Source organism: Emys orbicularis, chromosome 4 (genome assembly GCF_028017835.1).
Source record: "Emys orbicularis isolate rEmyOrb1 chromosome 4, rEmyOrb1.hap1, whole genome shotgun sequence".
Taxonomy (NCBI): Eukaryota; Metazoa; Chordata; order Testudines; family Emydidae; genus Emys; species Emys orbicularis.
This window is the reverse complement of record NC_088686.1, coordinates 32,862,003-32,875,572: the sequence shown is the minus strand read 5'-3', so window position 1 is coordinate 32,875,572 and position 13,570 is coordinate 32,862,003. Positions and strand designations below refer to the sequence as shown.

Here is a 13,570-nt window from a genome sequence, read left to right as displayed (position 1 = left end):
ACCAGGGCTAAGACATTTTCTCTAGCCCTTAAATAATTTTGGGGGGCTCTTTTCTGCACACTCTAAATTTTTCAACACCCTTTTTAAAAGTGGTCACCAGAACTGCAAGCAGTATTCCAGGATCCATCCCATGAATACCGTATACAGAGGTAAAAATCACCTTTCTACTCACTACTCCCCTATTTATACATCCAAGGGAGTTGTGAAAAACTGATCTAGGTGGATACATCTACATTTATATTTATACTCCCTCCAAGATGTAGGAGTCAGGCTAAGATTTTGTCATGGATATTTTTAGTAAAAGTCACAGACAGGTCACGTGGAAGCCCATGACCTGTCTGTGACTTTTACTAAAAATATCCATGACAAAATGGGGACCTCCGGACCCCCCTCCCACCCACAGGGGCTCGGAGCTGCAGGGTCCCTGGCCATCCGTGGGTTGGAGTTGTGGGCCCCTGCCGCCCACAGCGGCTGCCGGGAACTGGGGGGTCCCTTGGCTGGCAGTGGGAGCTCCATGTTGCCCCTGCCACCCCAGAGCTCCAGGGTAATTGGAGCACTGCTCATCCGAAGGCCGCATCGTCTCTGGCCTGCTGGATAACCGCATAGTGTGTGGTGAAAGTATGAATGTAGGACCACATCGCCACTCTGCAGATTTCCCGAGTGGGAACCTGTGCCAGGAACGCTGTTGATGAAGCCTGCGCCATAGTGGAGTGTGCAGTGATTGGAGGTCCAGGAATCCCCACCAGGTTGTAGTACTCATGAATGCAGGACATGATCCGTGACGAAATGCATTGTGACGACACAGGCAGACCTTTCATTCTATCCACCACAAATAACTGGACTGATTTTCTGAATGGCTTTGTTCTCTTGATGTAAAAGACTAGCGCCCTGCGGACATCCAGCGAGTGAAGTCTCTGCTCCCGGACCCTGGAATGCGGCTTAAGGTAGAATACCAGGAGAAAGATGTCCTGGTTGATGTGAAACTGCGACACAACTTTCGGTAGGAAAGCAGGATGAGGTCTGAACTGAACCTTGTCCTTATAGAACACGTTGTAAGGGGACTCTGATGTTAGGGCCTTAAGTTCAGACACCCTCCTGGCCAAGATTATCGCTACCAGGATCATGACCTTGTAAGAGAGGTAGAACAGGGAGCACAATGCCAAGGGTTCAAAGGGTGGTCCCATGAGTCTAGAAAGGACCAGGTTGAGGTCCCAAGTCGGGACAGGCTGCCGGACGTGAGGGTGTAGCCTGTCGAGATCTTTTAGAAACTGGCTGACCATCGGGTTAGCAAAGATAGAGCGGCCCTCCGCACCCGGGTGGAAGGCAGAGATGGTGGCCAAGTGAACCCTTACTGATGACACTGAAAGCCCTTGCTGTTTCAATGGAGGAGGTAGTCCAGAATAAGCGGCACTGAGGTTAGCATTGGGAACGAATGGCGCTGTGCCGACCAGATTGAAAATCTCTTCCACTTGGCAAGGTAGGTAGCTCTCATAGAGGGTTTCCTGCTGCCAAGAAGGTCTTGTCTAACCTGGTCTGAATAGGAAAGCTCCACTGGGTTCAACCACGGAGCTTCCACCCCATGAGGTGCAGCGACCCGAGGTTCGGATGTTGGAGACGACTGTGATCTTGTATCAGAAGGTCCGGGAAGAGCGGCAGGGCGACTGGAGCTTCCACGGACATGTCTAGGAGAGATGTGTACCAGTGCTGGTGGGATCAGTCTGGAGTTATCAAGATGACCTGAGCTCGTTCCCTCCGGATCTTGAGGAGTACCTTGGGAACGAGCGGTATGGGCAGAAAGGCATATAGGAGACAACCTCCCCATGGGAGGAGGAACGCATCTGCGCTGGAGCCTAGGCTGTGATTTTAGAAGGAGCAGAACTGCTGGCACTTCCTGTTGTGTTGCGTAGCGAAGAGGTCTATCTGGGGAAATCCCCACCTCTGGAAGACTGAATTCACGATGTCTGGGAGAAGGCTGGAGTGGCTGGAGTGGCCATGAGGGCTGGAGTGAAGGCTGGAGTGCCCCTGAGAGACTCCATGGCGGTGCCGAGCCTCCTTGGCAGTCTTTTTTCGACACTGGATCTTTCAAAGACGGCACTGGAGCGCTGAAAAAGACATACTCGGAGCGGGAACCCTGGCGCCTGGGTCTGACTGAGGTCCGAGAGCTGTCTCCGTGAGGAGGATTTTAAGCTGCTGCTCCCTCTCTTTAAGTGTTCTCGGTCAGAATTCCTGACAGATCTTGCAGCGGTCTTTTTTGGTGACCCTCACCCAGACACCATAAACAGGAGGCGTGGGAGTCACTTTTAGGCATGTGCTTTGCGCAGTCCTCGCAAATCTTGAAGCCTGGGGATCACGGCCTAACCCGGTGACAAATAAGGGGGGGGCGGGAGGAATCCCCTTAACTGAAACTTATAAGTGAACTAACTATGCTAGACTAACCAACTAGAACTAACTATCTACAGGGAAAACCAAAAGTACTGCTAAGCCGCATGCCACAGCAAGAGCAAGGGGAAGATCCAGCTACTGTCACTGGCAGTAAGAAGTAACTGAGGGGGTGGCGGGTCGGCAGGGCCCTTTACTGAGCGTCATGAAGGCACGACTCCAGGGGACGCCCAGACCGATCCCAGGGATGCTGCTCGGGGAAAAATCTTCTGGCTACTGTGCGCGCACACACACCTGAATGGAATTGACATGAACAAGCACTCGAAGAACAACTCATTTCACTTAGGATAATGGACAGCCATCAAATGAATATGACTTGCAGCCATTATTGACCTGGGGAAAAATAAAGGGCTCCATATTCCACTGCTGACTCCTGAAATAGTGTAGCTCAGAAAGAGTTTCCATGGGCCAGGAAGAATTTTAGAGTTTTCAATTAAGATAATACATTTGCTTAAAATATTATGAAATATTCTTGGAACAAAAAAGTTTTCCACCACACTTCAACGAATGTAAATGTTTAAACAGTGAGCTTAGCCTTCAGTTGCTTTCAGACCTGTTACCATATGTCTTTCCTTTTTTGAGCTTACAGCTTAACATTAAAATAAGATTCTTGCATTCCTCAAATATCCCTTCTGCTGTTCCTTATGCCTGCTACTTTAAAAAGCCTGTCAGCTGTCATCACTAATTTGCAACATATTAGCAGTTATTGTTTATTACTTATTGTTTTAAGTGGCTTTTCATTAAATCATGATGATCTCAGGTAACATACTAGACCTATTGATTTGGTAACATAATACAATAAGTTTAAAAAAAACTAAGATGAAAAAGCAACTACATAAATATTTAATTACGAAACATGAATCCATCCTACTAAGTGATAATTTGATGGCTAAGCATGAGGTAGAATAAATAAAAAGGTATTTAAAGATTTTATACTATAAATAGCAGAGACCATATAGAAACATGTACCTCATGAGACGACAATAAAAGACAGGAAGTTTTGGAATTGTAAAAATTGAGATTTTAAGTAAAGGACTGTCACTAATCTCTCTCTCTTTGTGACTAAAATACTGTGATTTCATATATAACTGTATTAAACAGATACATGCTTTGCACAAGATAGTGAACCAGATATGAACAAAATCTACTCTTTTTCACAGTGTTAACTAGAATTCTTAGCAACTGATAGGCAGAGGGGAAACAGTTTCTTGTAAGAACAACACAATATGAAGTTCATAATGAAAATTTACAAAAATCTGTGTCCTAAGCAAATGGGTGGAACACAGCCAATTGAAGGATAAAACAGTTATTTGCAATCAAATACCAAGGCAACATTTTCATAACTTATTTACTCTATCCTCCTTGCAGAGGGGGACAAACATCTTGTCTACTTAGTCATTATACCACACTCATCATCAACATTCTAGCACCTAATACATCTAGTTCTCTTTCTCTTCACCAACACTAGCACTGCGGCAAATTTACTTTGATATTTTAGTCACAAGCAGAACTCAAATTAGGCTGAAAAGTTTTTTGCAGTGTCAAAAAAATTATTTAGTGTGGGATCCTGTATGCGTATGGCCTTCCAGGACAGCCATTGGAAACTTGCCTAGGGAACATAGCAGCAGCCTTGACAAAGATTTGCACAAATAGTTTTCTATGTTCTTTCCCCTCAGTATTTTCACGAGTCTTGCATCATCAATATAGGTCTCACAAAAAAGCAGTACTAATAATAGAAACAGCTTTACAGTAAATGCGCATGGGAGTGGGGGAGAAAAAGGGAATACAGGCGTGTTTAAAATGTGCTTAAGGTAATTCATTTCATTTTGAAACTCTTGACACAACATAAAAGTCACCACAGGTAATCTTCTTGAACATGCACCCAAACATTTAAAATGGGTACCTGTTAAACAAACCTGTATTTACTCTACACCAAACAGGCAACTACTACTCAATATCTCTCTGTGGCCATAGTTGGCAGAAAAGTCCTACAGTTGAACTTTGCAGAAATAACAACAAGAGGAGATTTTCTAGTCTGTATCTTTGTGTTTGTAGGCCGGTTGAGTTTGAAGAGTAAGCAATCTAAGGCTATGTCTATACTATGCAACTTTCAGCAACACGGCTGTGCCGCTACAGCCGTGCTGCTAAAAGGCATGCAGTGTAGCAGCTGTTGTCGGTAGGAGAGAGCTCTCCTGCAGAAAAAAACTTCCACCTCCAACGAGTGGCGTTAGCGTTGTTGGCAGGAGAGCACTCCTGCCGACAAAGCGCTGTTCACACCAGTGCTTGTTGTCGACAAAACTTTTGTCTTTCGGGAGGGTGGTTTTTTTAACACCTCTAAACGACAAAAAATTTCTCTTTCACTTGCCAGTGTAGACAAAGCCTAAGAATGCTGGAATGGGATGAGGTTATGTCCCTTTGTGTAAATTAGGATTCTGACACTTGTGAAGAAAAAGGGTGGAGTAGAAGCTTTTTCTTTAGGTTATGCAGTGGTGTGGTAATAGATTCAAAATTTTAGGTAATTCTAGATGTGAAAGGTGTTACATTTCTTCACCACAGAATATGGCTGTCTACAGCAAAATACCTTACAGCAATGTTGGTATGCCAAGCATACAGCTTTTAAATTCACCCTGGAAAAATGATCTAAGCAGCATGTACTTGCTCTGTCTGGTGGGTTTATTACTTCTTCATCTTATTTTTAACTCCCTATGTTGCAAAGAATGAGATGTCAACTCTCCATGTGGAGAAGATGCTATGACTTGCAGGCAACACTAGAATGTGGTATTCACTCTCTCCCATGACTTCTTTTGCTTAGGATGGTTCTTGGGCCTGGAGCAAGCTCTCTATTTCTTAACAAAGGGGTCACACTGTAAAAAGTGTATATGAATGGCTGTGTTTGTTCAGCAGTTTTTCTTGGCTACCTATTAGAGCAATAAACCAGGGTCCCTGTAAGCCCAAGATGCAGATTTGGGGGATATACCAATAGCATACTTCTGACATGAGCGGTGCCAGCACAAGAAGCAATCTTGGAAATGTACCAAATTTTAAAGGATTAAAATGTTGAAAAACAGCAGATAGCATTCACCCATCAATCAGCAGTTAGGCAAAATGCAGCTCTCAGCAACAAGAGAGGAGGACTGGGAAGAACTGTTTTATCAGCACAGCTTCTATTAATAGTTTACAGCTTTCCCTCTGCCCCCTTGTATTTTATCAAGGTATCACATGCAAACCTGAAATTGAAGCCACTTGACTGGAAAAAACAAAAACAAAACAAAAGCCCCGTATGAATGGCAGGAAGGCACACAGTGTAGCATGTAGTGGTATTCAGTTACGCACAATGGTAAATTAAATAATAAATGGCATAATTCACATACACTATGTATTTGTTTTTTAAATTTACTTTTTCCACAAAGAGGATTATCTTCAACAAGCTGTAAAGCAACTTCTATATCCATGCTGTCAAGGCTGAATCCCCACTTTGTCACTTTGAGTACAGAAGGTGGGGGCTCGCAAGGATTTTAAAAATTAATACTTGCCACTCCAGGCTTGTATTAAACTCCCACGGTTACAGCTTTTCTCTGACCTTGGCTTGGTAAACGCTGCCACCACCCAAATGCCAAAACCCCCTTGGACCCAGGAAGGAGCACTTGGGAATTCCTCCCTGTGGGGTACCCTCAAGCCCTTTCACCCCCCCCCCCCCCAGGGAAGAGCTGAGAAAAAAACTAAAGCTACCAGCTAATCAAACAACATGCACAAACCTCATAGGACACCAAATTTTATTAAAAACAAAAAGGAAGAAAATACATCTGGAACTTAGGCTTTTGCTAGATTTTAAAAGAACAATTCCAAAAATTAAGCACCCAAAATAGCTTTCTTGGGGGTTAGCTTAAAGGTGACAAGCAAACGAAGCATCTGGGGTTAGTACAGAGGAGTCCACAAGCCTTAAAAATAAACAGAAATAAACCTAATCGTGTCTTTTTAGACATTCCCTAATTGTACTTGCATATCTGAGGCTTCAGTTAAGTAGGTTCGAGGTATGAATTGATAATCTATAATCATACCTGGCTTAAAGCTGCTTACAGCATTGCTGCTCCATGTCCCTGCAACCCAGAGAGAACAACAAAGGGAAAGTTTCTTTCCCAATTTTAAAAAGTTGTACCTTCCCATTGGCTCTTTTGGTCAGGTTCCCACTTCCTTTTCTTTACCTGGGGGACTTTTAACCCTTTACAGGTAAAGCATGCAGAGAACAGCTACCTGGCTGGCTGGGTGTCCATCAAAGGGAGCTACCCCCGGCCCCCGACACACTTCATTTATCACACATGCAAAAAAGTTTTAAATGATACTTTGATAGGGGAGTCCCTGATATGCAGCAACGAGGAGACTCAGAAGCCCCACACTATTTAATTTACTAAGATTCAGAACAAGGCACTGGATATCCTGGCCTGTGTCCCCAGAGAAAAAGTAGAAAACAATTGAAATGTAAAAAGAAACCAATTAAATAGTAAAGAAAATAGAATGAATCAAGGAATGTTTGAGCATACTGAAAATTAGCAACTTTTGAGGTGATATAAAGGGATCTCTTCTCACAGGTGGTGGGGGAGAGGGAATGGGGTTGTGTCATCTGTCAGCAGTTGCAGAAAGGGAAAATAAGAGTCAGCTTATATCCAAAGCACTTTTGTAGAATAAAAAAACTGTCAAATATTTTTACATGATGTTTTACAAGTGAAATATATAGTATAAGAGCTGATCATATAACTGAGGCTTTGCTGATAAATCCCTGTAGAAAATAATGTAATGATATGGAGAATTCAGTACCAGGTTTAAATTATGGGCCAAATTGTGGCTGCCCAAGGGAGAAGACAGAGAATAAGGAATCTTCACCATCCCTTGAACTCTCTGCAGGGGCCAGCCATGACCTGATGGGGTATGCTGCTGAGCAGATTATCCACCCAAAAAGGGAGAGAAGAGGGGCACAGCTGTACCAGCACGGAGAATAATTTCACATTCATTCTTTTTCAGAGGCTTGCAGATTTCCACTCCGACGTCTGCACTCACTTCCTTTCTCCCCTCTCCCAAAGACTCTTCAGGAATTCTAGCCCAATAAGAATTCATCTAGTGACTCCCCTGATCTGTCCAACTAGGTTTTCCACCAAGGGACCTGTACCGCATAATGTGGCCAGTGACTTTAAAACCACAATCTTGTCCTAAATTAAGAATAAAAGACTTTGCCTTATTTTTTAGTGCGTTGGAATTAGTGTGGAGCTAGGTTTAGGCTCAAAATTCAATGTAAACTATTGCTTTATCTTTTTCTTTTCTCAATTTGAAAAACCCACAGACGTATTCTGAAACGTACATATAGGAATAAAGGAATTGCCATACTGGATCATACCCTAGTCCACCTAGTCCAGTATCCTATCTCTGACAATAGCAAGTACCGGATACTTCAGAGGAAGATGCAAACAACCTCCTCACTCAGTAGTTAAAGACTGTCTCAAGACCTGAAGTATGAGGTTTAATATCTTTCAAAATTTTTGTTAACATTTTGTGGTTCTTGAGAAGAGAATTGGAGGAGGCACAGTTACGTTTGTGTACGAATCTGAGAAATGGATAGATGATGCTGAAATTGTGACACAGAGGAGGCAAGAGATGACGCAGTAGGTGATAATATTGCACAAGTAGGGTGGCATATTGCTGTGAAGGGCCTTTGAAGTCAAGTGCACAAAGACTTGAAGTGATGCAGTTCAACAGTGGGAGCAACTGGAGAGATTCAGGGAGAGGTGAGGTTGATGTGGTACCTGGTCGGAGCGATGAAGGTGATCTTACCAACTCTGCTTTGTATGGATTTAACATGGAGTGGGAGGTGACCTGGATGTAAGGGAGGTCAGTAATCAAGATGGGAGAGGATGAGGGTTTAGATGAGAGATTTTGTTGTCTGAACTGAAAGAGGACGACTCATGCAGGGATAAGTGGCAAAATTTGGAAACAGCCTGGATGTTCAGGGTAAGAGAGGAATGAGTCAAAGATGACCCTCTAATTTATGGGGCGATGGAATGACAGGGAGGATAGCAGAATTGTCAACAGCAAATGAGAATGAAGGAGTTGGGAGGGAAGAGGAGGAGTTCAGCTTTGGCAATGTTAAATTTAAGCAGACAGTGAGTCATTCCAGAGTAGTCATCAGAGAGCAAGACTGAGTTGTGAGATTAGACAGAAGCAGATAGATCAGGAGTTGAGTAGTATATATGAGAGCCGCCAGCATAAAGATGGAAGCTGAAACCAGGAGAGGAGCAGATTACACAGAGAAGGAGCTCACCCAAAGAAACAAGTATGGGGCAGTCTCAGAAGCAGCAGGCACAAAGTCAAAAGCTTCAAGGGGTCAGATTTCAAAAAGAAGGGTCAAAAGCAGTGATGAGATCCATGAGGATGAAATACAGACCCTATGATTTCGTCACGAAAAGGTTGTTAGAAACCTTGGTGAAAGCGGTTTTATGTTGTTAGGAAACAGTTTTTAATTGAGGTAAGTCTGTTCTCTCCTACTGGTTCAAAACACTGATAGATTTTTTTTTTATTGCCACAAAGTTATATATTAGTTTAAAAATAGTTTATATTTTAAACTGAAAATTCGATTACTATCATATCTGTTAAATGGGCATCTGATAAAGACTAATATATACGAATAAATTAATTTCCTTTTTAAAACATTTGAATTAATGTTAAATTGTCAGCAACTTAGTTTAGGATGTTTAAAATGCTGTGGATCATAACCTGGAGTAGCTAACACTGAAACTTCCTTATCAGAATAAAACATTGCTGGTCTTATTGAAGTCAATGGGAGTTTTGCCAGTGACTTCAGTAGTGCTACGATTTCACGCTGAAACTTTTGACCATATTGTGGGTTCCACTGAAATATATACTAATTTTATACTGAATTTAAATGCATCTTTACAGAATTATGAAATCCAACTATATTTAAGGGATGTCATCCAACAACAAAGGAAACTGTGGTGCCTGTGTGTGTCCCAAGCAAAATACAATGAGTATGCACAACAAAAAATGAATTGTTTTTAATATGATAAAGAACCTTCCACCAAATTTGTGCTTCTTCCACTTCAGTTGTTTAATTATGTACCTGTTGATTCCTGATGACTGGCCATTAAACACAAAGTAGCACAGCAACTTTTATACAATAAACACATTAGTGGATTTTTATCCTTAGAGGACGACAGTATGAAACTACATTTTTTTTTGTTAAAGTATCATATAAGCTTTTTTCGGTTGCTACATAAAAATATACAACCCAGGAGAATATTGTAAAACATGCTAAGTGGGAAATTTTTAAAACAAATAACCAGTATATGGTATAATACCCAAAAAAAGGCAGCTGTTTGAAACCTTTTTTCAACATTTAAAAAAGCCTAAAATGCTAAGAAACGGCATTAGTATTAGAAAACAATTACAATGCGTTGGAGAAAAAAATAAAGCTACAATAAAAAAGATTGCAATCTTCAGAAATAATCTCTCTTACCATTAGTGAGATAGGGAGCCTACTACTATACAACAAAATTCAGGAGTTGGGAAATAGGGTATATGGAAATAGACGCACTGAAAGTACTCACATGAAGTTTTCTGGATATTCACTCAAGGCCATGTCAATTATATTCAAAGCATCATGATAGTGTTTCTGGGCTGACAGCAAGAGTGCAAGGAGATGCAAAGAGTTGGCATCATCTCCTTGAAGTTGGAGAGCCTGACGAACATAACCCAAAGCTTCTGGTATCTGAGTAAAAAAAAAATGCTAAGAAGAGTTATTATTAGAAATACCACTTGCTATAATTTCACTGCATGTATATAAACATTCAAAGTACATGTAATACTCGTGGAAATTATGCAAAAGCTGTATAGGCTCCCATAAAATACTAACCAGAAATATACAAGCAGACTTGACATTTTACAGTGAACATTAAAAGCTCCAAAGGAATAAATTAACCTCTGAAATGAGATAAAATGTGTTTAAATTTATGCATAGCAGTCAATACCAGACCATTGCATCTAATTCATTCCTTTTCTCCCATTTACAACATTTTAAATCTCTTTTTAATGATGCTCAAAAGATATTTTAACTTCAGATCAAGTATATCTGAATAAGCACACAGCTAGATTTCAGAGTAATCTTTCTTCTTTATAACTCCCCATAATCACCAAAGTTATATATGCTTTTGTTTAAACAAATGCTTCAAGTGTTGAAAATGAATGTACAATGTGAAATTGCATTTCATAAAGCAATGTGCTTCTGAAGTAAAAAGGAAATTCTGGCAAACTCGTAACAGTTGGGATTCCCTCCAAGATCTCTTTCCACTCAGCTTCCCAGGAACTCAGTTCAACTCGAGACTTCACCACTCAGGTATCTTTATCTGGCATGCAGCAAAGCTACGCTGAGTTGATCAGACCCAAACACAGAGTGTGAATGCAGGGTACATCACAGATCCAAAGTTACACAGAAACCCTCTCCCTTTACATATATCTACACATCTCACTGCATTTACTATACATTGCATTACAAATGTGGGGATTACCAAATACTTGGTAGGAACCAGTTCTCGTACAGCATGCTCTGTCTACGCACTGGCCATGTTCAACCTATTCTTTACCTGACCTTTACATTTTCAGCATATCTTGTCCATTGTTATCTTGTTCTTTGCAAATGGTTCCCTAGGTGTTCTCTCCCTGTACCTTAGCTAGTTCAGACATTCAGTCTCATAGTTGACTGAGCCATTTTCCTAATTTAGTTACACAACTGTTTTCAGCCTGCTCATTTATTAACTTCCCTAAACCGGTCTTCCAAGAAATGAGGCCCCCCTATGTTTAATTACTCATGTCAAGCCAGACTGACATTCCACTGCCTTTGGGGTTTTTAAAATATTTTTAAACATTTGTTGCATTTCCATTACATTTTGGGATTTTTGTGTGTGCTTTTTGAAGTTTATTACCCAGCAACACATTCTCAGGACAACAGTAGTTGTAATAATTTGAACTACCATTAATATCAGGCTCAAAGTACAACCCAGGGGGTGCAAGCTCATCTCCTCTGGTACAACCCACCAATGTATTTCCACTGCCTGTACAATATTGTCCCTAATCTTTTGTTCCATGGCTATTTAGTAACATGTTCTTTTCCAATTCCGATATAGTGGTTTTTACCCTGGGCCATCCTGTGAAAGGAGAGGTATGAAGAACAGCTGAGGTGCAGGAGTCTGGAAACCCTATTGGGAGTTCACTGGATGAGCTTTCTCAGCAGGCGGACACCCCTGCAGAGCTTTCAATCTTTTTACTTCCTCCTCCAGTTGCTCCTTCTCTATTTCAAGCTGCCAAAATGGCACCCATAGTCTTCCATGTTCCTGATCTCCTCGTCCCTCACCCAGAATCCCTTGCCCTTGGGGCCAAATTCCACTTGGAAAAGTTAGCTTCAGCTACTGACACTGCTGATTTATTTAACCCCAACCAGCACTCAGTTCTGGCTAAGAAACTGTCCAAATTATTGGGATCAGGGTTGAACTGCAAGATATTCCTTGCATTCTGGGGAAGCACCATTCATGCCACTTCAATGTGCGCTTGCTCTCCTCTTGCTAGTATATTACGCACATTATGCTCTCACAAATTCCACCTCCAAAGGAGGCAATCTGCTAGCTCATGTGGACCTTCCTCCAGGAGGAGCTTCACATCCAATGCTTCCGCTTGAGCTGATCTTAAATTATACAGTACTCATGCCAACTGTGCCCCTAAAGTTAAGTCATCATAGTATGACCTATAACCTGCAACCATAAACGCCCCAAAGACCTCTGCCATAACTTATCCCAATCCTGTTTATTTAAGTGGTTCATCTTTTTCAAGGCTATTCCTTTCGTAAACCTATGAGTGATCCTATTCCATTTGTTCCATGGAGGGGGTCCCCAATCCTTAACAAGGGATTCCAATTCCTGGATGCAGACTTTATGAGTTTCAGTAACAATCTTTCCCCCGTCGTTCCCTTCCCCTTCTACCTGAACTATAATTGGAGCAGGGGGTCAGGGGAATGCCCAAATCCTCTGGATATATTATTCAACTCAGCCTGCAGGTATCTTGTTTTAGCAGTGTCAAAAGCAGGGGAGCAGTAGCAACTTGCACAGGCCCCGCTGCACAGATACATCCCATAGCTACACTGAAAACTGAGGAAAATGCTCCTGGGTCCTGCTTCCCATTATGCTGGTATCTCCACAACTCGTCCTGTAAGTTTGCTACTTGTTCTACAAGCTAGTTGTGTTCCTCCCAGCTTTTATTTTTCTCCAAAAACACCTCATTGGATTGCATGTACCTTGTATATTTTCTTTTCTTCTCCAGCCTATTTTTTCCTTTCCTAATTTGTGGATCTGGATCTTTAAGTCCTTTAACTTCCTGATCCAAGCCTCCAATGTCCAACAGTAAGCCCTGTAACAACATAGTTTTTTGCTTTTCTTTTTTTCCATATTTTATCCAGCACTATTTGTTGGAGTTCCTTTTCCACCTGATTCTAGTCTCTCCCTACTACATTTCTGGGGTGTAATAGCCAGGCCTACAATAACCTGCTACAGAAACTTGTGATATCATAAGACAGTTCCATTCTTCTCTAATGTGATATTTTTGCTATTCATTAGCAATAAAAAGTAGTCACCTAGAGTACGTAAACTACTCTGCTCAAATCTAGCTCCTAAAATAAACCTGACACAGGAAAAAGCCTACAATGACATATACAAAGCAGCTATATATTACCCAAATTAATGCAATGCAAGATACAATCCTAGCTCCTTTAAATGTAACAACTGTACAAGGACAAGATTCAGGTTGTGTTTTAAGAACACAATTTAACTCCCACCTCTTTCTGCAGCTTTATAAGATTTTTCTTTTCTTTTTAAACAGATATTTGTAGTACTGTTTACAACAAGCAAACCATCCACAAGTATTCAGAGAACATGTACTTTTACATGGCCATGAGGCGCAATAATTTGATTCCTAGTCTCCTACTTCTGACCCTTAGGGCTGGGTATGCTGTGGCAGAATACTGGATTAAAGGGCAACACTGATAGACTCTAAGGGAAATGCTCCCTGTATTGATGTTATCCACAGT

The 13,570-nt window shown here is 41.6% G+C and overlaps 1 protein-coding gene across 2 annotated transcripts in view; it reads right to left on the bottom strand.

The window, feature by feature from the left end:
- Positions 1-13,570, bottom strand: part of TTC7B (tetratricopeptide repeat domain 7B) — a 324,581-nt gene that overhangs the window by 128,476 nt on the left and 182,535 nt on the right. For both annotated transcript variants that reach the window (XM_065403071.1, XM_065403072.1), the window contains exon 15: positions 10,050-10,210. In XM_065403071.1, coding sequence (XP_065259143.1) covers positions 10,050-10,210 — 161 coding nt within the window. The remainder of the gene's footprint in view (positions 1-10,049; positions 10,211-13,570) is intronic.